General features: G+C 38.7%; 2 protein-coding genes and 1 long non-coding RNA gene across 12 annotated transcripts; 2 read left to right on the forward strand and 1 right to left on the reverse strand.

The window, feature by feature from the left end:
- Window positions 1-509: 509 nt before the first annotated feature.
- On the reverse strand, window positions 510-2,238 carry LOC103452393 (cytochrome P450 86B1). The gene has a single exon (XM_008391884.4). It carries the CDS (start codon window positions 2,193-2,195, stop codon window positions 630-632), a length of 1,566 nt encoding a protein of 521 aa, XP_008390106.1. The 5' UTR covers window positions 2,196-2,238; the 3' UTR covers window positions 510-629.
- A 5,998-nt stretch (window positions 2,239-8,236) lies between these two features.
- On the forward strand, window positions 8,237-9,478 carry LOC139190686 (uncharacterized). Of its 9 annotated transcripts, none has more exons than XM_070811101.1 (5): window positions 8,237-8,301; window positions 8,438-8,535; window positions 8,620-8,717; window positions 8,806-8,898; window positions 8,982-9,478. In XM_070811101.1, exons 1-5 carry the CDS (start codon window positions 8,276-8,278, stop codon window positions 9,054-9,056), a joined length of 390 nt encoding a protein of 129 aa, XP_070667202.1. In that variant the 5' UTR covers window positions 8,237-8,275; the 3' UTR covers window positions 9,057-9,478. The 9 variants fall into 9 exon arrangements, 4 of the variants coding, with proteins under 4 accessions (XP_070667202.1, XP_070667201.1, XP_070667204.1 ...); XM_070811100.1 differs by having other exon boundaries at window positions 9,074-9,478; XR_011575029.1 differs by having other exon boundaries at window positions 8,252-8,306; window positions 8,801-8,898; window positions 9,074-9,478.
- A 4,723-nt stretch (window positions 9,479-14,201) lies between these two features.
- LOC114820708 (uncharacterized) lies at window positions 14,202-16,573 on the forward strand. Of its 2 annotated transcripts, none has more exons than XR_003768161.2 (6): window positions 14,202-14,438; window positions 14,974-15,085; window positions 15,196-15,778; window positions 15,969-16,076; window positions 16,222-16,315; window positions 16,429-16,573. It is a non-coding gene; the product is annotated as an uncharacterized lncRNA (long non-coding RNA). The 2 variants fall into 2 exon arrangements; XR_011574832.1 differs by having other exon boundaries at window positions 15,058-15,085.
- The last annotated feature ends 3,813 nt before the right edge of the window (window positions 16,574-20,386 follow it).

The following is a 20,386-nucleotide window of genomic DNA, read 5'->3' on the forward strand; positions in this document are numbered from 1 at the left end:
TTTGTTAAAAGCCTATATACCGAAGTGGTTGCCTAAAGGAGTAGAAAAAAATTCGAACTGTAATTCATGTCTCTTAAGACGAGCAAACAAGAATGAAATCCTAATTATTATGTTTTATTCTGTCTTCACATTTGCCAAATAATCATGCTCTGATACCATGTAAGAAGTAGTAGAATCAGAATTGCATATAACCAATATAATTAATGGTCAAGACTTCATATAAACTAGAGACTTGCACACGAATCAGAAAATCATATTTGAGTATTTACTTTCCAATATTAGGCTTGGAGGCGATAGATGACCGATTGGTGCACTACTGATTGTATAGTGTTATCGTTATCACCACGTCTTTTGTTTGGCCACACTCAAATAGAGTGGGTCCAATGCAGATGAATCCCACTCTTTGTGAGTGTGGCTGGAAAGACGTGGTCCACTGCCAGATCCATTAACTGCCAATATGTCACATTATTCTAATTTCTAGCTGCTAGGATAACAAAGAAAGCTTGTACTGCCTGTGGTTTTACCATATCAAGTTTATTCCATGGACCAGTTGCCCAAGAAGAACATAGAATAGCAGCCTAGGACTTCCATAAATAGTTAAAAAATAACTGCTCGACAATTCCTCACACTCACACAGTTGTAAGAAACCTAGGCTTGAGAGTCACAAGCAACCCATTCTGCATGTATAGTGTGGTCGTCAACTTTGGAACAACATTATGTTCTTCAACAACTTTAACCTCATACCTCAACAGAATGGCAGCAGCCACCATTTTCATCTGCATGTAGGCAAACTTCTTCCCCAAGCACAACCTCGGACCAGCGTTAAACACCGGATACTTGAACTGATTCTCGCTCACAAACGCCCCGTCTTTAATCCATCTTTCAGGCTTAAACTCCAAGCAATCTCGTCCCCATATGGACTCGATTCGCGCCATGGAGAAAATCGAGTACAGAACCCGGCCTCCCTTTTTCACCATGATGCCGTCAGGGAATACATCGTCTTCAACAACCTCTTTGATGTCAATTGGCACTGCTGGGTAAAGCCTCAGTGATTCTGACAATGCTGCTTGTAGATACACCATTTTCTTTAGTTCTTCCACTGTAAAAATTGGATTTTTCTGACCGTATTCGCGTCCGCCTAAAATGTCGTTGACTTCTTTGAGGATTTTGTTTTCCACTTTTGGGTTTTTTTGCACCAACCAAAAGAACCATGCTAAGGCCACAGAGCTTGTGTCCCTCCCAGCTAAAATAAAACTTATGCAGAAATCTATTAGGAACTTATCCGAAAAGCGCTTCTGTTTTCCTTGTCCTTGTGGGTTTTGATCAGTGTACTCCATAAGCCTAGACAGGAGATCAGACCGATCTTTTAACCCGCTGAGCTTAATTAATTCGTTCCATCGTTCTGTCACTACCTTCCCGGCAAAGTCATGCACAATTCCAATTGATTCTTTGAGCCTTCTCTCGTACCCCATTTCGAAGAACTTCATAACCTTCCACACAAAAGGTGGAACCATGAACCTGAAGAGAGTCAGTTCAGTGGCTTCTTCGAAAGCTTTCGCGAAAGGAATTTCAGGCAAGTCAAAAGCCAAGCAACCTGGATCAATACCAAGAGCCGTGGTGCAAATGTTGTCGAAAGTAAACCGAAGAAGCACTTCTTGGAGATCAACAACACCATTTTTAGAACTCACCACATTCTCCATCAACTTCAATAGCTTGTCGTGCACCAAAACTTGCATGGAAAGAAACGAGTGGTCCGAAAACCGGCTCGAATGCATCTCCGAAGTTGCAATTCTTCTCTGTTCCTTCCACATTTCGCTGTCCGCATTAAAAATCCCATCCCCGAGCAAATCACGAAACCTCTCCCTGTAGTACTGGCCTTTTGGGAAGTTGATAAATCTTGTTTTGAGCATGTACTCGATTTTCGAAGGATCGATGGTCACAATCCCGTGGGCCCCGCCGAACCACATTCCCCTGAAGCGAAAGGTTCCTCCGGCCCTGATCAGAGCTGGGGTTGCCCAATCGTAGATGTTGGATATGTTGAGAAAAAGTGAGGGTGTGATCCCCACTACTGGCCATAGCATTGGACCCTTGTTGGTAAAATTTTCTAGCAAGCAAGTGAATATGAAAAGACCAAACAGGGCAAGAGCTGCATCCCAGAAACCTACCAAGTTTATAATTTCGGAGAGAAAAAACATGTTTGTCAATTATTCTTTTGTGAGCTTAGTACTTGAGAAATGAAGTTTTTAAGGTTGCTAGTTTCATATGAAATGTGCCGCCTGCTTTTTTGACCCAAGTAGAGGATAAATTTTTCATTGGGCTCAAAATAGGGATGGTACATCACGTGCCATTGAATAAGCGGAGGGAAATTTTATTTTTCAAGTTGTTAATTTTTTAACATAAGTATCTCATCACTTGCTTTACAAAAAAATATCATCACTTGTATAGTGACACGTGATGTTCTACTCTATGTTCGGGCACAGTGAAATATCCCTCCACATGGAGGGATTAAATTAGAGATTCTTTGGCCGCATGAGGAATTTTTCTAAATGTCATGTAGTCAAGCGGGTATTCCACGTGTCATAAAATAAGTGAAGAGATGAGAAAAAATATATCATTTTTCACTTGTATTATGACATATATGTAGAGAACCGCTTGAATACTCGGCACTTGGAAAAATCTCTCCGGGCATATACTATGTATTGAGAGATTTTTCAGTGTAATTCTTGTTGAGAATAGATCTCATTTGATGGGAGGAGTGTCCTTAATTACGCTTTCATTATGGTTGTACAAAACAACAATGACTTAAAATACGTTCGTATCACCTCAAGGGTTTATAGGTCGGCTCCATAATGGCAATTAATTCTATAGTGTATCCCCAATTTTCTTTAACTCTCTCCACATACATTATGACAGGTGATGTATTGGCTTGTGTTTTGCGTATATGAAAAAATCTCTCATACTTTACTGTGCTTATTTCGTTTTGAATAAAGCATGTTCTCCGAGGAAAGAGAATCAAATTAGCGAGAGAATAAAGTGGGAAGGAGTTGAAGTAATAAAGGAGATCAATAAGTTGGGTGGCAATTAAGTAGATGTGGTTAGCATGTTAATCCGTCGAACTAGATGTGTTTAAAATGTTAACGTAAATATCAAAAGCTATGCTTGACCAACTTTAATTATAAACTTCTCAACTATAATTTTTTGCTTAAGTAAACATTTTTGGAAATCCCTTAAATAAAAGCGATACAGGAGAAAAGGAAAGACAACTACTCGTTTATCAAGCAATGGTAGTGGTTGGGCATTAACCTTAAACAACGCAACAGAAAACGAAGAGTAATGCTAGGGAGTCAAAATTTATAAACTAAATTTTGTAAACCAAATGATGTGGACGTTGATTATTGAACTATTACTTAAGTATTGATTAATGTGTTTATTTCTTATTGGTGAAACATCATTTGGTTTAAAAATTTGGTCTCCCTAACATTACTCGGAAAAAAACACAACTACTCATTTATCATTTCGAATAGCTAAATAAAAATCCTATAAAGTGAATTAGAATCAAATTCAATTGACGATGGATGAAGAACCTCATTATATGCTACATTATCATTTTAAATAATCAAAGTTTAATTGTCTAATAAATTATGATAGTTGTTATTCGCTCTCTAAAAATGTTATATACACTCTAAATATATAACTCACAAATAAAAGTTTGTATAGCTAAAAAGAGTGTACGATGACAATCTTTTTTTAAACCAAATTGTAAACCGAACGATGTGTTACCGATAAAAAACAAGCACGTTAATCGACATTTAATTAATAATTAATTATCTACAACCACATCATTTGATCTTTGCAAATTTAGTTTAAAATATTTCATCTCCCTATCATTCCACTATTTTTAATTATTAATAACATAACCCCAAATTTTTTATCTAATTCTACCGGGGATATCCTTCTACCAGACTGCCATTTAACAATTCGCATCTCCAAATTAATTTGTATTTTGCCGAAGAGATAGGATGCATCGTTTTGGGGGGTAATCTAAAGTTGTAATGACCTAGGGATAATCTCATACTCTCCTTATAAAAAAGGGTATCTCAGACTCTCACTTAAGTTTCTGAAGGCATATTAAAATAGAATTTCTCTGCAAGAAGGGTATTCTGTATGAAAATGTATGTTACTGATCCAAATGTGTTGAGGTTGCACTTAAGAACAAAATTTAACAAGAAATTATATTACTATAACGTTTAGTCGTAGACGTGGATACAGATCATTATATACTTTGTTGTACTCAACTTTAAATTGACGCTACATATGTTTGTTGATTAAAAGAAAAAAAAGGACGACATCTTTGTAAGATGACACAAATGAGCCCCATCAAAGAGTTTTATTTCTGTTGATGCACAAAATCAGCGAAGACTTTGGTACAACAGAAAGTGTCAGGTTTTGTGACCTTCGCTTGGTTGCTTCCGTCACTAGTGAGGATAAGTACGTAAATGAATAGAGACAGAGAAGCAAACACAGGATGTACGTGGTTCACCCAGATTGGCTACGTCCACGGAGTAGAGGAGTTCTTATTAGTAGTGAAGGGCTTACACAAGTACAAAGGATCAAGCTCTCAATTTAGTGAGTTCTTGTGAATGATTTAACACAAAATGGCATTAGGCAATATTGTGGGGGAATGACCCCTATTTATAGAAAAACTTGTAGCTTTGTCACATTGACATGTGTCATGTTATGATTGGTTCTTGATGTTGACACGTGCTGCGCTCTGATTGGCTTCTAATCTTGACACGTGTCGAGTAGTGATTGGCCTCCTGGTCGGAGGGGAACTCTTCTGGGTCCTTGACAGTATAGCGTTGGCCGGTGCTCGGTAGTTTCGGGATTGGTCAAGTATGGTACAAACAGTGCTCCCCTAAGTTCCCGAGTGAGGGAAACTCCTCGGTTGGGGACTTGCAAGATCCAATCCCTTGAGTAATCACAAAACTTCTAAGTACCGAAGTGTGGTCTGATCTTCATCTGCCCTTCTCTGGAAGTACCTTTCCTCCATCCGGGAATGGTGTACTTAGCTGATGTTGACGCACAAGGTAATGTATCAATTTCACTTAAAGCTTAGTTGTAGTTTCGGGCTTAGTCAAGTGTGATACAAACCCTATAGTAGGAGTCCCCCAAGTCGCCGAGCTAGGAGATCTGCCGAAAGAGGTGACAGACAAGGTAAGCAGTCAAACTTCCAAGTAAGCAACCCAGGATCAGAGGTTTGACTTCGGCTTCCGGTTGATTGTTCTCCTTCTCCTTGTCTCTCATTCAACTGCCAGGATAAGGAGAAGCAAATGGATAAGAGATGATATGAGATACTTTTGCTTTTGAAGAAGTAACTTTCCACAGGCTTATTCTTGAACTGTGCTGGAGGGTTTTCTGGTGCCCTTCAGAGTATAAGGCCGACTCAAAAATTTGAGGGTCAAAACAAGTCCATCAAATCTAGAGTACGTTCAACCTTGATGATATGGGATACTTTTGCTGTTGACGGAATAATGAATGTGGTATGGAAAGGTGTCGTGCTGTAGTGATCTGTTTCAGCTCACCGTTGAACCTTCTGCTTCAATCTTTTGCATGGCAGAAGTGGTGTGCAACCTTTGCATTTTAATGGTCCTTCAGAACATTCCTTCATAGTGACTCATCCACGCTTGGCAGCTTCAGTGTAAAGAGCCAATATCTGATCAACTGTCATGAGGTATTTGCCGGTGGAATTCGTGACCTTGACAGCAGTTGAGGATGAGTACTCGAGAGCAATGCTAAGTAAGCAACCAGGCAAAGGCTCCAGGCAGTCAGTTCCAAATTGGAGGTTTGATTTCAGGTTCCGACTGACTGCTCTCTTTCTCCTTGTCCTGCAGGTGTGGACAAGGACAAAGACAAAGATAGGGAGAAAGCATGATATGGGATACTCTTGCTTTCGACCCTGATGATATGAGATACTCTTGTTCTTGGTGTGGCTTATTTGCTGAGGTATTATCGGGGGGAAATAAAGCTGAGTATTTCGAGAGGTTATGTTGAGGGTGCCTTTTCGAATGCGAGAAAAGGTTGAGCATTTTTGCAGGTTTGCCTGTCCGTTGAGGAGGGAGGTCAATGTATATAGGGATTTCCCAATAACAAGTAGTAATGCTATTCCTTTACCCTTCTTGGTCACAGCAATGTAGTGGGAGCTGCCAGCTTCACGTGTTTTAATTTTGTCAGAGCACTTTGAAAAAGTGGTATGTGGTATCTGGAAAGCTGATGTTACGTGTGAAGATTACAGACAAGCTTTATCTAAGGAAATCTGGCTCTCGAAGTTCTGAGAGTTGTGCCTCTTCGGTTTTCGAACAAGCAATCCCGTCGAGGATCTGACTCTCGAGATTCGGAAAGCGGTGCTACTCCGGTTTTTGAGAAAGTAATTATGTTGGGAGTCTTTTCTCGAATGTGAGTAAAGGTTGGACGTTCTTGCCAACCTGTCTTGCCGCAAAACACGGAGGTCGACACACATAGGGACTTTCCAGTTGTCAAGCAGTGGTGCTGTTCCTTTACCCTTATGGGTAATAGTAGGGTAGCTGGAACTTCGAAATTCTCGTGCCTAAACTTTGTCAGAGATCTTTGATAAAGTTATATGTGGTACCCGAGGAGTTGATGGTGCATATGGAGAGCGGTGATTGAACAGTAAGATTCACGTGCTTTCTACTTCACCAGAAATCTTCGACAGATTGCCCGTAATTTCCGCAAAGCTGAGTGTGCATGTGACAGGTGCTGAAGAGGCTGAAAAAGCAGGTGCTTCTTCGATTTCTGAGATCGGCCCTCGTGGTCTCTGAGCAGCCCAGCTTTTGAGAAAACAAACGCCTCTTCGATTTCTGAAGCTCCGTCGAGTGCAGATTTTTATAGAGGCTGGCATTAAGTTCCACAGCACACTTGAATCTCTACCAGTAGAAGCTCATTTCTTGCACTTCTAAGATCTTGATTTGTCTGACCTCTTCCCTCTTCAACACATTTGAAAATGTCTGGACCCTCCGACCGTCGTTTTGACTTGAACCTTGGAGAAGAGACAGCCACGCCTTCTCCAGACAACATATGGCGCCCATCCTTCATATCCCCTACTGGTCCTCTTACCGTTGGGGATTCTGTGATGAAGAATGATATGACCGCTGCAGTGGTGGCCAGGAACCTTCTCACTCCCAAAGATAACAGACTACTTTCCAAACGGTCTGATGAGTTGGCTGTTAAGGACTCTCTGGCTCTTAGTGTTCAGTGTGCAGGTTCTGTGTCTAATATGGCCCAACGCCTATTTGCTAGAACCCGCCAAGTTGAATCATTGGCTGCTGAAGTGATGAGTCTCAAACAGGAGATTAGAGGGCTCAAGCATGAGAATAAGCAGTTGCACCGGCTCGCCCATGACTATGCTACAAACATGAAGAGGAAGCTTGACCAGATGAAGGAATCTGATGGTAAGGTTTTACTTGATCATCAGCGGTTTGTGGGTTTGTTCCAAAGGCATTTATTGCCTTCGTCCTCTGGGGCTGTACCTGGTAATGAAGCTTCAAATGATGAACCTCCAATGCCTCCTCCTTCTGGGGTTTTGTCAAGTACTGAGGCTCCGGATAACCACCCTCCAGTGCTTTCTCTTTCTGGGGCTCTACCGACTGCTGAGACTTCCCCTAAGCAACCTTTGTGAAGGCTCCCTTTTGTTTGTTTATTTTGACTCATGTATATGTACATATTTGTGGCTTATCGAAAATATTAATAAATAAGCTTTGCTTCATTTCAACATATTGTGTTAAATACACCAAAGCCTTCTTCATAAAGTTCTTTGAATTTTTGCTTTTGTTGAAACCTGTATTGTTGAAGCTTTGTGAGTGAAGCATGTAGTTTGAGGTAGTGTTCCCTTAATTTCCCGAGTGAGGAAAACTTCTCGGTTGGAGACTTAAAAAATCCAAGTCACTGAGTGGTTGTGAGACTGCCGAGTATCAAGGTGCAGTAGCATATGGTGGGAGTCCCCCAAGTCTTCAGGCGAAGAGAGTTGCCGAATGAGGTGTCTAGCTAGTAGTCAATGTCATGAGTAGGAAAACTTCACTTGTTTCTTTTCGAAGTGGTAACCCAGGGCTCTTTCTTCATATATTGTTTTTTGTTATGAAGATGTGTTAGGCCCAAAGAAGTGGAGGCCTAGGCCCTTTTTTTTTTTTTTTTACTCCCTCCCTTTTTCTTTGGAATGTTTATACAGATATCTATAATGTGGCCTTTGTCATGATTTTGGAGGATGGGTGTATTCGAATCCAATGAGGGGTAGGGTATGACTCATTATCATGTGCCATGATTTTGTCTTCCTTTAGCTTTTTTTTTTACTTTGCTTTACCATTTTTGCTTTCCTTTAGTCTTCCTTTAGCTTTTCTTCAATATAACACCATTTTCTGTGGCTCAGATCGCAAAACCATCTTCATGAAAGTTGTTCCTTAGCTCGTGAACTACAACATATCCGAATTGGAGATCCATCGGAGCAGTACAACTCCAGAAATTCAGGTATGATGAGTGATTGTTCGTCATTTGTATATCAACGCGTCAGACTTGTTGTGAGCTTCAAAAACTCCATTTTCTCTTGCTCAGATCAACATACTTTCTTCATTGAAGTTGTTCCTCAGCTTGTGAACTACAACATATCCAAATTTGAGATCCCTCGGAGCAGTATAACTCCAGAAATCCAGGTATGATGAATGACTGGTTATTATTTTTCTGTCAACCCGTCAGATTTGTTGTGAGCTTTGAAACTCTATTTTCTCTTGCTCAGATCAGCATGCTTTCTTCATTGAAGTTGTTCCTCAGCTTGTGAACTACAACATATCCAAATTTGAGATCCCTCGGAGCAGTATAACTCCAGAAATCCAGGTATGATGAATGACTGGTTATTATTTTTCTGTCAACCCGTCAGATTTGTTGTGAGCTTTGAAACTCTATTTTCTCTTGTTCAGATCGGTATGCTTTCTTCATTGAAGTTGTTCCTCATCGTCTCTTTCATAACATATCAAAAATTCAGAATGAACTAATGGTTAAATATTTCCAGATCTTCGAAACATCACAGCAGCTTCGAAATCTGCAAGAATCCGACTGTCATGTTTGGAGCTTCAACACTTTAATTTCCGTCGCTCAAACAGAAATGGTTCCTTCTTGAAAGTTGTTCATATGCTCAAGAACTATAGGGCGTCCAAAATTCAGCTCCATTGGAGAAGAGCAGAGGTTGCAGAAATTTGATAGATGAAAGGAGGCGGAAGAGGGAGAGAGAGAAAAAGTCTCTTGGGTTGGATTTCTATTTTGGGGCAGATTCCAATTTTTGTAGCACCTTCATTATTGATGAATTGCTTGTACTTTTGTCCATTATGAAACTTGGGACTTTGGCTTGTTGTTGGATCTATTATAATATGTTTGGGAACATATATAAGTGAATAAATAAGAAGGAAAATTTTGGGCCCTTATGGGTGTAAAACAAAAAATGTTTATGTTTACCCAAGTGTTTTTGTACAAGTTCAAGGGCATCTTGGGTTTTGTGAACAAAATTTGTTTATTTGGAGCAAGGTTTTGTGTTGAAGCTTTGTAGGTGAAGCTTTGGTGTTGAAGCTTTCTAGGTGAAGCTTTGATGGTGAAGCTTTGTAGATGAAGCTTTGTAGATGAAGCTTTCTAGGTGAAGCTTTGATGGTGAAGCTTTGATGGTGAAAGTATGTAGAGGGAGCTTTCTAGGTGAAGCTTTTTTAGGTGAAGCTGTGTAGGTGAAGCTTTTTTAAGTGAAGCTTTTTGGGTGAAGCTTTGTGGGTGAAGCTTTTTAGGTGAAGCTTTGTGGGTGAAGCTTTTTTAGGTGAAGCTGTTTGGGTGAAGCTTTTTGGAGGTGAAGTTTTTTTTTTTTTGGGTGAAGCTTTTTTAGGTGAAGCTTTTTGGGTGAAACTTTTTGGATGAAGCTTTGATGGTGAAGCTTTGTAGATGAAGCTTTGTAGATGAAGCTTTCTAGGTGAAGCTTTGATGGTGAAGCTTTGATGGTGAAAGTATGTAGAGGGAGCTTTCTAGGTGAAGCTTTTTTAGGTGAAGCTGTGTAGGTGAAGCTTTTTTAAGTGAAGCTTTTCGGGTGAAGTTTTTTGGGTGAAGCTTTGTGGGTGAAGCTTTTTAGGTGAAGCTTTGTGGGTGAAGCTTTTTTAGGTGAAGCTGTTTGGGTGAAGCTTTTTGGAGGTGAAGTTTTTTTTTTTTTTTGGGTGAAGCTTTTTTAGGTGAAGCTTTTTGGGTGAAACTTTTTGGATGAAGCTTTTTGGGTGAAGTTTTGGAGGTGAAGCTTTTCGGGTGAAGCTTTTTGGATGAAGCTGTTTGGAAAGTCGAGGTCTTCTCATTTAGGTGAGTCTGGCTTCCACCTCCCACTTGTTGATAAAGGATGGTTGTAGGGGGTTTCTCCTGATATGTCTTTGCTTCGGCGGAGGCATGGTTATAAGCCTGCGCCATCACCTCAGAGTAAGTCTTCCAAGTATTGGCATTGATCATGTATTTAAAGAAACAATCACGTAGGCCTGCCGTGAAGGCTTTGAGGGCAGTCTTGTCGTCTGCCTCGGCACACCGGGAGTATTCATGGCTGAAGCGGCCAGCATACATACGTAATGACTCGTCTGGCTTCTGGCGGATAGTGTACAGGTCATCAATTTAGAGCTCCACCAGAGAGGGTGGAGGGGAAGAGAAGACATCGCTCTTCGTCGGTGTGCATCCGGTATGCCATGGTGGACTCAAAGAGGTTAAGGTGCTCAATCGAGTCCTCTTTCCCAGTATAAAGTTGCAAGCCAAGCTTCTGCTTTGTCTTTGCTTGAAGGGGGGTGTTGAGGATCCTCCTTGTAAGAGGGCCAGGCCTGGGTTGGTTCCAGTCAGGTATTTCAGCCTGACGTTCAGCCTTCAACTTGTTTACTTCCTCAAGAAGTTGTAGGACAAGGGGGTCCTGAGCGGAGTTATGTGCCACTGGAGCTTTCTTTCGTAAATCTCCATCTCCTCTTGGAATTAGGAAGGTTTGATCAAGGGCATGTGATTTTTCCCTGGACTCGCTGTACTGGCTTCCAGGGTATGTCTGTCGGAACACCTCTGAGTCCCATGTACCCTCATGTCTCTCTAGGACTTGTTGCCCCTTCCCCAAGTTGGTGGCCGGCTCGGGCCGTGGCAGGGGACCGAGTCTCTCAGAAATCCTTGGGTCATTGATCTTTGAGCTTATATGGATGGAATTCTCTCGACGTTGCTTCAGGAAATCCCGACAATCGCGAAAGACGGCTTTCGATCCTTCTGCCCCTTCAGCAAAGAGGTGTCTCCCTCCGCTTCTCATGGTTCGGGTCGAAGCAACTGGGTTAAGAGAAGCCTCATGTTGATTATCAAGTCGAGGGGTAATCTGTTCCCTATCAGGGATATCTATGTCGAATGCATGTGACCCTCCATGTTGGAGGGCACCCAGTTGATGGTTGACTTCCACGGGGGCAACAAGCTCGCGTGTCTGAGCTTGCCTAGCTTCGTGGAGTGTCTCGAAGAGCTTCTCATATTGCTCCTGGAGGACCTCATTCCTCATTGCTATCTTGTTGTTCTGAGCTTCCAACTCATCGACTTTAGCTTGAAGAAGAACTCGTTTTCCTTCCTTCTTTCGTTGTTTCGCACTATGTGCAAGGGGGGTGTCATTCTGTGTGCTGTGGCTTCCTTCGCTTCCCATGTTGGAGAGGGATGCCTGGTCAAAAGAAAGTGTACGAATGATAGAAACCAGCTTGACACAGCTGAAGAGAGTAGGAATAAGTGTCGTTTCCCACAGACGGCGCCAAATGTTGATGCACAAAATCAGCGAAGACTTTGGTACAACAGAAAGTGTCAGGTTTTGTGACCTTCGCTTGGTTGCTTCCGTCACTAGTGAGGATAAGTACGTAAATGAATAGAGACAGAGAAGCAAACACAGGATGTACGTGGTTCACCCAGATTGGCTACGTCCACGGAGTAGAGGAGTTCTTATTAGTAGTGAAGGGCTTACACAAGTACAAAGGATCAAACTCTCAATTTAGTGAGTTCTTGTGAATGATTTAACACAAAATGGCATTAGGCAATATTGTGGGGGAATGACCCCTATTTATAGAAAAACTTGTAGCTTTGTCACATTGACATGTGTCATGTTATGATTGGTTCTTGATGTTGACACGTGCTGCGCTCTGATTGGCTTCTAATCTTGACACGTGTCGAGTAGTGATTGGCCTCCTGGTCGGAGGGGAACTCTTCTGGGTCCTTGACAGTATAGCGTTGGCCGGTGCTCGGTAGTTTCGGGATTGGTCAAGTATGGTACAAACAATTTCAAAGACTGGGAACAAAATCTCTTCATTAGATTTGTGTGATGGGTAAAACGGCCTCCAGCATTGGATATCAGGATTGCACGAATTTCGGTCCCCAGTTCAACCTGAAAATCAATACTAATCTGCCATAATACATGATCTAAGCTCCAAGGTAATGAAAATCAAATTAAGTGCATTCAATCGCATATTGGTCAAAGTCAAGAAATATTCTCCAACTTTGCCTCTATAAAATGGCAACTTCTATTCCGTTTAAAAGGTTAACTATCATTACTACTTAAATACTATATTAACGCTAAATTCGTCCTCGTGGCGCCTTCAACATACTTTGTTAACTTAAGCATCGGAGGCTCTTAGGCTGCTACCACACCGTTTTCTTTTGATGCTTATTCTATCTTCCTTGCATGTTGCTTCGTCTGCCCACCCTTGATCGGAGCGCACTCGCGAAGGTCTCCACACACTTTACGTTGACTCAAGGTCCACTAAATTTCGTACATCAGCAGAGTGTGTGAGATGCTAAAAAAGTGTATGTATATCATTTCTCATTATCAAACTTCACTTTTATATGCATCTTTCAAGATACGCATAAACAAAAAAAAACCCAGCAACCAACCAAATTTTATAAAGTTGTGGTAAAAACTGCTTCGAAAAAAATATTGTCCCAAAAAATTGAGACAAAAGGAACGAGAAGAATAGTGTCAAACTGAGCAGCTAGCGAAAGCCACCCATGCTATGCAAACTCATAGCCAAAGCTAAAGTCAAGGCCACTCCACTGGTGATTGGGCTATATTTAAAGTTTGAGTCGAGCCGGATAAGCAAAGAAAGATAACACGAGCGGGCATGTACTTGGTTCTTTTTCTTCAAATATAGAGTTTGTTAGTTTAGTGGTTGCAGAAATATTAGTTTTCATTGAGGCGGTTCGTATTGCTTGGATTCGAGATTGAAAGCTTATTTGGATTGAAACTGATTCTACATTGGTTATTCATTATCTTTATAGTTCTCCTAAATCAGTTCCTTGGTTTCTCTTGGTTGATTAGAACAATTGTTTATGGTGAGTATTTTTTGTACCAACATTTATCGGGAGGGTAATCAAGTTGCTGATGCACTGGCTTCTCTTAATTAGCATGGTTGGTAGTGCTTATTATTGGTGGTCCACTGTTCCAAATTCTGCCGTTGCCTCCCATGCTCGTAACCTTGAGTTTTGTCATGTTTTTCGTTTTTGTTGGTGTTTTCTTTGTTTTTCTCTTCTCAAGTTTTGGTTCCATCCCCCGCTTCTGTTCTTTTATTTTCACTTTTCTTTATTTAATAAATTTCGAAGATAGGGGGCGGATGGGCCATTCTATCAGGGAGATCCCTTTCTAATCGCTCTGAGAGGGAAGAAATTTGCCTACTTGTAGTTGATGGCTAATCCTAGGGTCTTGGTTCTTTCTTTCTGCCTTGTGCGGGTTTAGAGAGTAAGATTTCTATTATTATAATCCGACGACCAAGCCTTCTGTGTAGCTCACCTAATCCGACGACCAAGCCTTCTGTGTAGCACACTACTAGAAAATATTATTTTGCCGACAAATTCTAAGCCGACAAAGTAAAATTTTGCCTCCACAAGACTCATTCGCCGACGAAAATTTTAATTTGTAGGCTCATAATTGTTGAACTTGTGCCGACAATATTTTTGTCGGCGAAAAATATTTATGCCGACAAATAAAATAACACTCGGGAAAGCATGCAGGTTTGTCGACAATCAGAAGATGGGAACGGACTAATTTATTCTCGCGCCTTTTGTTTTTTGGTCTTTTTGATTCACCCGCTTCTTCTTTTTATCGAAAAATTCCCCCTATAAAAATCATTGTATTTTCATTGAACCCTAATCTTAATTGTCGATAGCCCACCCCTCCCCTTCTATTTGAAATCGTAACTTTCTGTCTTCCAATCGAGCTCCATCGACATCGCCGTCGCTCCGTATGCCCGACATCGCCGTCGCTTCGTGTGCTCGACATCGCTGTCGATTCGTCTGCTCGCGTCACCGTCGAAGTGCCCGACCATTCTAGCTTTGAAATTTCTAATGCCGGGTGCTTCTCTGCATTTCGTTCTCTAAAACTTTGGGTAAGTTCTCAATCTCTATCTACCCTATTCTTTCTCCGTAGCTTTTTGGTTAGTTTCAATTTTATGGTGCTTTTCTTAGATTTGTTCTACCACTGTAATTTTGAGGGATTTTAGGTAATGAATTTGGTTGAGAATCTAAGTTAGGTTTGTAATTTCTTTCTGGGCTGCCTGGGTTTGAGGATGATTAGTCTACTTTTTGAATTTTAATTACTTTTAACTTTTATTTCTGAGAAACTGCAATCAAAATGCAGTTATGGTTTTATAGTCATAATCAATTGTGAGTCTTTGCACCACATCAATCAATTCCTATGTTTAATCAATTGAAATTAGGGTCATGTTACTAATGAAGTTGTCGGGTTAAGGTTATATGATATTTTGCTTCTAGGATTTGTGTTTTTGTTTTTTAATCTTTTTCATTTTCTGTCTATTATTAATTCCTAAACGAGAACATCAATTTGGGAATGCTTCTGTGGTATTAATTTATCTTCTATCTTCATTTTATATAATTTGCTTCTGATTTATGCGTGTTATTTAGATTATTGATCAAATCAACTGTGTTGGAGGCTAGGATCTCAAATAAGTGAGTAAAAAAAATCTGAATTGTCCCTCTATTGTGCAGAACACTATGAGCAATGAGCTTTCTGCAGGTAAGTTTGATTGTGATGAGAATATATTTTTATATTTTGTTTTCCTCTGCCTTATGTTTTTCCTAAATACATTGATGACATCCCTTGCATTTTCTTGCATGTCGGAGTAGTTTGATTATGTCTAATGCTAGACATGAGCAAGAAGCATACTGGAACAATGAGCACAGATTGGCCTATACCTCTGAGATCTGCACCGCCTCTGAGGGTGACCGCTATGAGAAATCGGTCATTTTCCCATTACTCTCCCTGGTTTTTATTGCTTTTAAAGTTCCAATATTTAATCAAATTAATATTCTAGTAGTAGATATCTCTACAACTAGGCTGTATATTTCATGAAAAATTTGATATGTGGTCCAATTCTTCTGTTGCAATCCTTTATTGTTCTCGGGGTATATTTTTCTCGTTGTTTTGACAACCACCAGTCATTTGGTACATGATTCATTTTCAAGTCAATAATGTTTAGTAACTATTTAACTTTCTTTCATCATTAACTGGTTAGATTTTAATCCCAGCCTGTGTAGAAATGTTTAGTAACGGCACACATTCAGTTTGGTGATTTGGATTCATTTTTCACTGGTGTTTCTTTGGCATTATTTAATCTTCCATAAAAATAGTACTTGTACAGAAAGAGCTTGGGAGGCAAACAATGCCTGCTCTATGCGAAGAAGCACAAGATCAAAGAAGCTCTAGAAGGTTCGTTATCTCTCTAGTCTATAACGTATATATGATCAGTTATATATGAAAGTTACTTTTTTTCTTTTGTTTATAATGTATCACTGTCGTAAAGTCTTGTGTAATCTGGTGATAATTTGAACATGTAATTGTTTAGTTTTTCATTAAGTTATGCTGTTGATTCTTCATGGCTTTCATTTCTGAATCTCAGTCCCAAGGTCACATTAACAATACGTATACAAACGCATCTCAAAGAGACCCGAAAATTTTGATGACTACAACCTGGGACCCGAGTGCTCCACTAATACAATTTGCAAAGGTTGGCCTAGCCTTTTTCCTTACTTATCACATTATTCAAATCAGTTTTGCTGCACTCTTGTGTTCATTTTGGTGGTATCATGCTGTGTTGGTTATTGATTGTCGTTTTTGTTGCACGCGTGTCCATTTTGGTGATATTATACAAGGCGGGTGTTGATTATTGATTGTCGTTGAATCACACTGGCACAAGAACTGAAACTCTTTTTTCCCATTGCGCTACAAATGAATCGTGGTGGCCAGGTTGGTGCACATTTTCAATGAGCCTTCTAACTATTTGGTTATTGTTTGTGTTTTGTAACATTTATTTTGCACCTATTTGGTTATGTTTGTGTTTTGTAACGTTTATTTTGCAGGTGCAGGATGTTTTGTGATGCTACATGGCAGCCAATTTTGAGGAATGACAGTAGGATAATATTATTGTGTAACATATGCTTTCGTATAAGCACTCTAGATGTACATTAAAAATTTATCAATCAATAAAGTATTATTTCTTAACAACTGTGTATTGTATTTTGATATGTTTATGTAGTTGTTGAGCATTAAAGTAATTATTAATTTTTTTTTATAAATTAAATGTCCTTCCCGACGAAACCAGTTTTGTCAAGACAGAGAAGACTATGCCGACGAAATATCCATGGTGACAAACATATTTTGTTGGCTTAAAAGTACTATTGGTCGGCTAAAATGCCTTTTACCGACGAAAATATTTGTCGGGACATATGGAAATGCCGACAAAAAACTGTTTGTCGGTAAAATTTGAACCTTAGCCGACAAAATACCAAAATTTGTAGGGAAAACTCTTAGGCGACATGCTTTGCGAGACAAAATGGCCGACAAATTTTTTCGTTGGAAAAGACTCTTTGCCGACAAATTTTGGCCTTTGCCGACAAAGTAGTTTTGTAGGTAAAGTCAAAATTTGTAGTAGTGGCATTATCATCCTTTAAGAAAAATATATATAAATTAAGCATATTGCTGATTTTATGTACTGGTTTGGTATTGAGGTGTTTTTTTATAGAAAAGTGGGTATAAAAAAAAGCTAAGCTCAAAAAGGTGATTGGTAAACACTTAAAAACAGCTTATTTTCACAGTTTTGGGTTAAAAAGCTGAAAACGCGAAGTAGCAAAAATGAGCTTATTCTCACAACACAACAGAAGCAGTTTTTCTTTTCTTTTTCAAAGCACAGTAATACCAAACCAGCCCTACATGTCCACATTTTAAAACTAAAACTTTCACTCAAGGAATACCATAAGAAATTTAATCAAAGGAGAAATTAGGTTCTCATCATTCTTTTTTCTTTTCTATTGATCAAAACCTTATTTCTTTGTAATTTATTAGGCCTAATTTGATAAATGGTCCATGTGGTAATACGATAGTTAGAAGGTAGCCCTCGTGATAAAAAAATTCGGATTTAAGCCCTCGTGTTGAAGTCTGTTAGAAATTAAACCCAAAAACAATATTTCCGTTAATTCTCTGTTATTGTAAGAACCAGCCCATCCTGCAACTGGTATAACTTTCCTTCCGTTCTTCCATGCCTTCTTTTACATGAGGTAGAGGTAGTCAATTTATTGTAGACTGATTGAACAGTTTCTGCTATTTCACTTTTCATGCCATCACTTAACCCATCAGATATGGGGCTCATTACTTGGTCCCCAACCTCCTGATAAATGTCATCGGAAAGATGTCTGGGTTTCATATTCTCAGCCCCTTCACGATTAAGCGTGGCCGATTGCTTCACAAAAGAAGTAACAACCAAGCTATCTGGGTTGCCTCCATGTCTTGCACTTGGGATGCTAACGGCTGGAGGGAAACACATGATGAAAAGAATTCATCGGAAAGATGTCTGGGTTTCATACTCTCATATAGGATTGTTGGATTCGAGCTTGTTCTTAGTTAGATTGAGCTAGTAAGTTTTTGGAACAACATTGATGAAAAATTTGTCGAAGAGGTTGCATTATCTAACCCAACTATTTAAAAAAAAAAAAACAAAGAAAAAAAAAAAGAAAAGAAGCAGCAAAAGAGAAGCTTACCGGAGAAACTAACCAAAATTTCGATTGTGGGTTTAAATCCTAATGGACTTCATCACAAAGGTTTAAATCCGAATTTTTTTACCACAAGGGCTATTTTCCGAATACCCTATCACCATGAGGACCATTTATCCAATTATGCCTTTTTTATCAAGGTCTTTAGGTTTTAATGAATGTCATTATTTCAATATACAACATAATTACATTACATTTGTAAAATATTCATTTAGTGTGAGAAAAATTATTTATAATGTATTAATTTGCAACATAATTACATAATTACATTAATTTGCAACCCTTTTTTTTCAAATTTGTACTATTTTCTTTCTAGTTTTAATTTGCACCCATGTATTAATTTATTTTTGTGCCCATATTTTTTAAAATTTCATTTGTACTCATAACTTTTTAATCTTTTATTTATACCCTAATTTATTTATAATGTACTCATTCTTCTTTATTAATGTACCACTTTGTTATGTGTAAAATGTACTAATTTTTTAACACTATGGATACATTCTTTTGCCATTTATTATTTCATATTGTTACATAGCTTTAATCCATTTAATCAATCAAAATGTTTGATTTTTTTTTATTGTAGCCGTTTCTAGTAGTATTATTTGAGGGATTTTAAATTTGTAAGATTATAAATCTCATAAGATATTAAACAATTAATGTCAAGACTATAGAAATATAAACATTAATAGTAATATAATGAGGTGTACAAAGTCAAGAAACTTTGATCAAACTTCGAATACCATTAAGGTTTTAATAAAAAAAAAAATATTAGAGACTAAAGACCGTATTTAAAGTATCCCTTTATCAAAACTTGTATCTGAAGATCAATTTTATGGGTGGGTGATGTGTATAATGTTTTCTAATTTGTGTGGGTTATGCGCCCAACTTGCTTGACCTTTGGCTCTTCTGAGTATCGAAATACTGTGGCCCCTATTAGAGATCTTGAACAATAGTAATATTCCCCTTTTACCTTGGATTTCTTGAGGCTTTTCCCTGTTTCTTTCATATTTTTGTCTTTTCCAGCTGATAAAAACAAAAGATTTATATTTATCCTTTCCGAGCATATTAGGCGAGATTTTTTTTTCAAGTAAAGCGGTACGCTATGTGTCTTAATACAAAGGAACAGTTCGATAGTAAGCATGTGTTGGTGAGTCAATTGATTTGGAGTCTTATGAATGAAATCCAAGCTACTCAACAAAATGATATATTTTCTCTTATTCTTCCATTTATTATATGACATGTGAAGTACCTGATTAAGTACCGGACACTTTAAAAAAAAAATATCGCATATTAGGCTATTTTATGTTCGTATCTTGTCATATATATCAACACTTACTCCCTTTTGTTTCCGACTTCCTACCATATGTCAAGCAATCCCCTGGTCCCTCATGACCATGGCCAAAGTTTTGGAATCTTATCTATATAAAAGAAAAGAAAAGCAATGTTAGGACGCATCCCAAACGCATATAGGTATATTCGTTTTCTTTTCCTTCCAATGTTCTATTATTCAGTTGGCCGCTAGCTTAAATTTATATGCTTTTCTCGATTGGTGAAAGATTTCAATAGCTTATTATACTTTGAGTACAAAAGGCACCAAACAATTTGAGTGAAGCATCAAATTATTGGTGGGATGAAGAAGGCAATGAACTTTCTAATTGATTTTTCTTGGTTCCGTACGTTATACTGTCTCCTTGGTTCCTCACTTTCGCTTCTGGGAAAAGTAAAAAAAAGCCAGTGATACTAGCTGGAGTATTAAGACTGAATTAACAAAATTATTATATGATAGTACCTCGTATTATATTTATACAGACTGGAAAATTCTAGACCTATAATATTATGAAATTGTTACACCAGTTTGATAGAATTGCAAGACCCTCTTGGTTTTGCATGCTAGTCTAGATGATTTAAAGCAGAAGGAAAACTTACTTGCAACTTAAATGTTAAATTGACAGAGCTCAAACTTATTACGGACTCTCAAGTGTTTTAATTTTCTTACATAACTTTGCATAATTCATTTTGATAATATTACCATATTGGCGTCCTAGTTGCAAAGTAAGTTATTCTCGTAAAAGTACCAATCATGTACGAGTACGTATGATTCTATATGAATACTGAACGTCTAAACACAAAGAAAGTCATGAATATAATAATTCTAATACTCATTTAAGTAAACTTATTTGATGTATGCATGAAATTAATTAGTAACAAAGATAATCAAGTTATAATAAACAAACACTATGTAACATGCACGAATCATGTCTCAGGGCAAACT

The sequence above is a fragment of the Malus domestica genome, chromosome 13 (genome assembly GCF_042453785.1).
Source record: "Malus domestica chromosome 13, GDT2T_hap1".
In the NCBI taxonomy this organism is placed as follows: domain Eukaryota; kingdom Viridiplantae; phylum Streptophyta; class Magnoliopsida; order Rosales; family Rosaceae; genus Malus; species Malus domestica.

Coding starts and splice junctions, on each gene's coding strand:
- LOC103452393 (XM_008391884.4), bottom strand. CDS start 2,195: ATGTTTTTTCTCTCCGAAATTATAAACTTGGTAGGTTTCTGGGATGCA.
- LOC139190686 (XM_070811100.1), top strand. CDS start 8,276: ATGGGTGTATTCGAATCCAATGAGGG. Junction 8,302..8,437: donor GTATTCGAATCCAATGAGGG/GTAGGGTATGAC, acceptor TCTGTGGCTCAG/ATCGCAAAACCATCTTCATG. Junction 8,536..8,619: donor GTACAACTCCAGAAATTCAG/GTATGATGAGTG, acceptor TCTCTTGCTCAG/ATCAACATACTTTCTTCATT.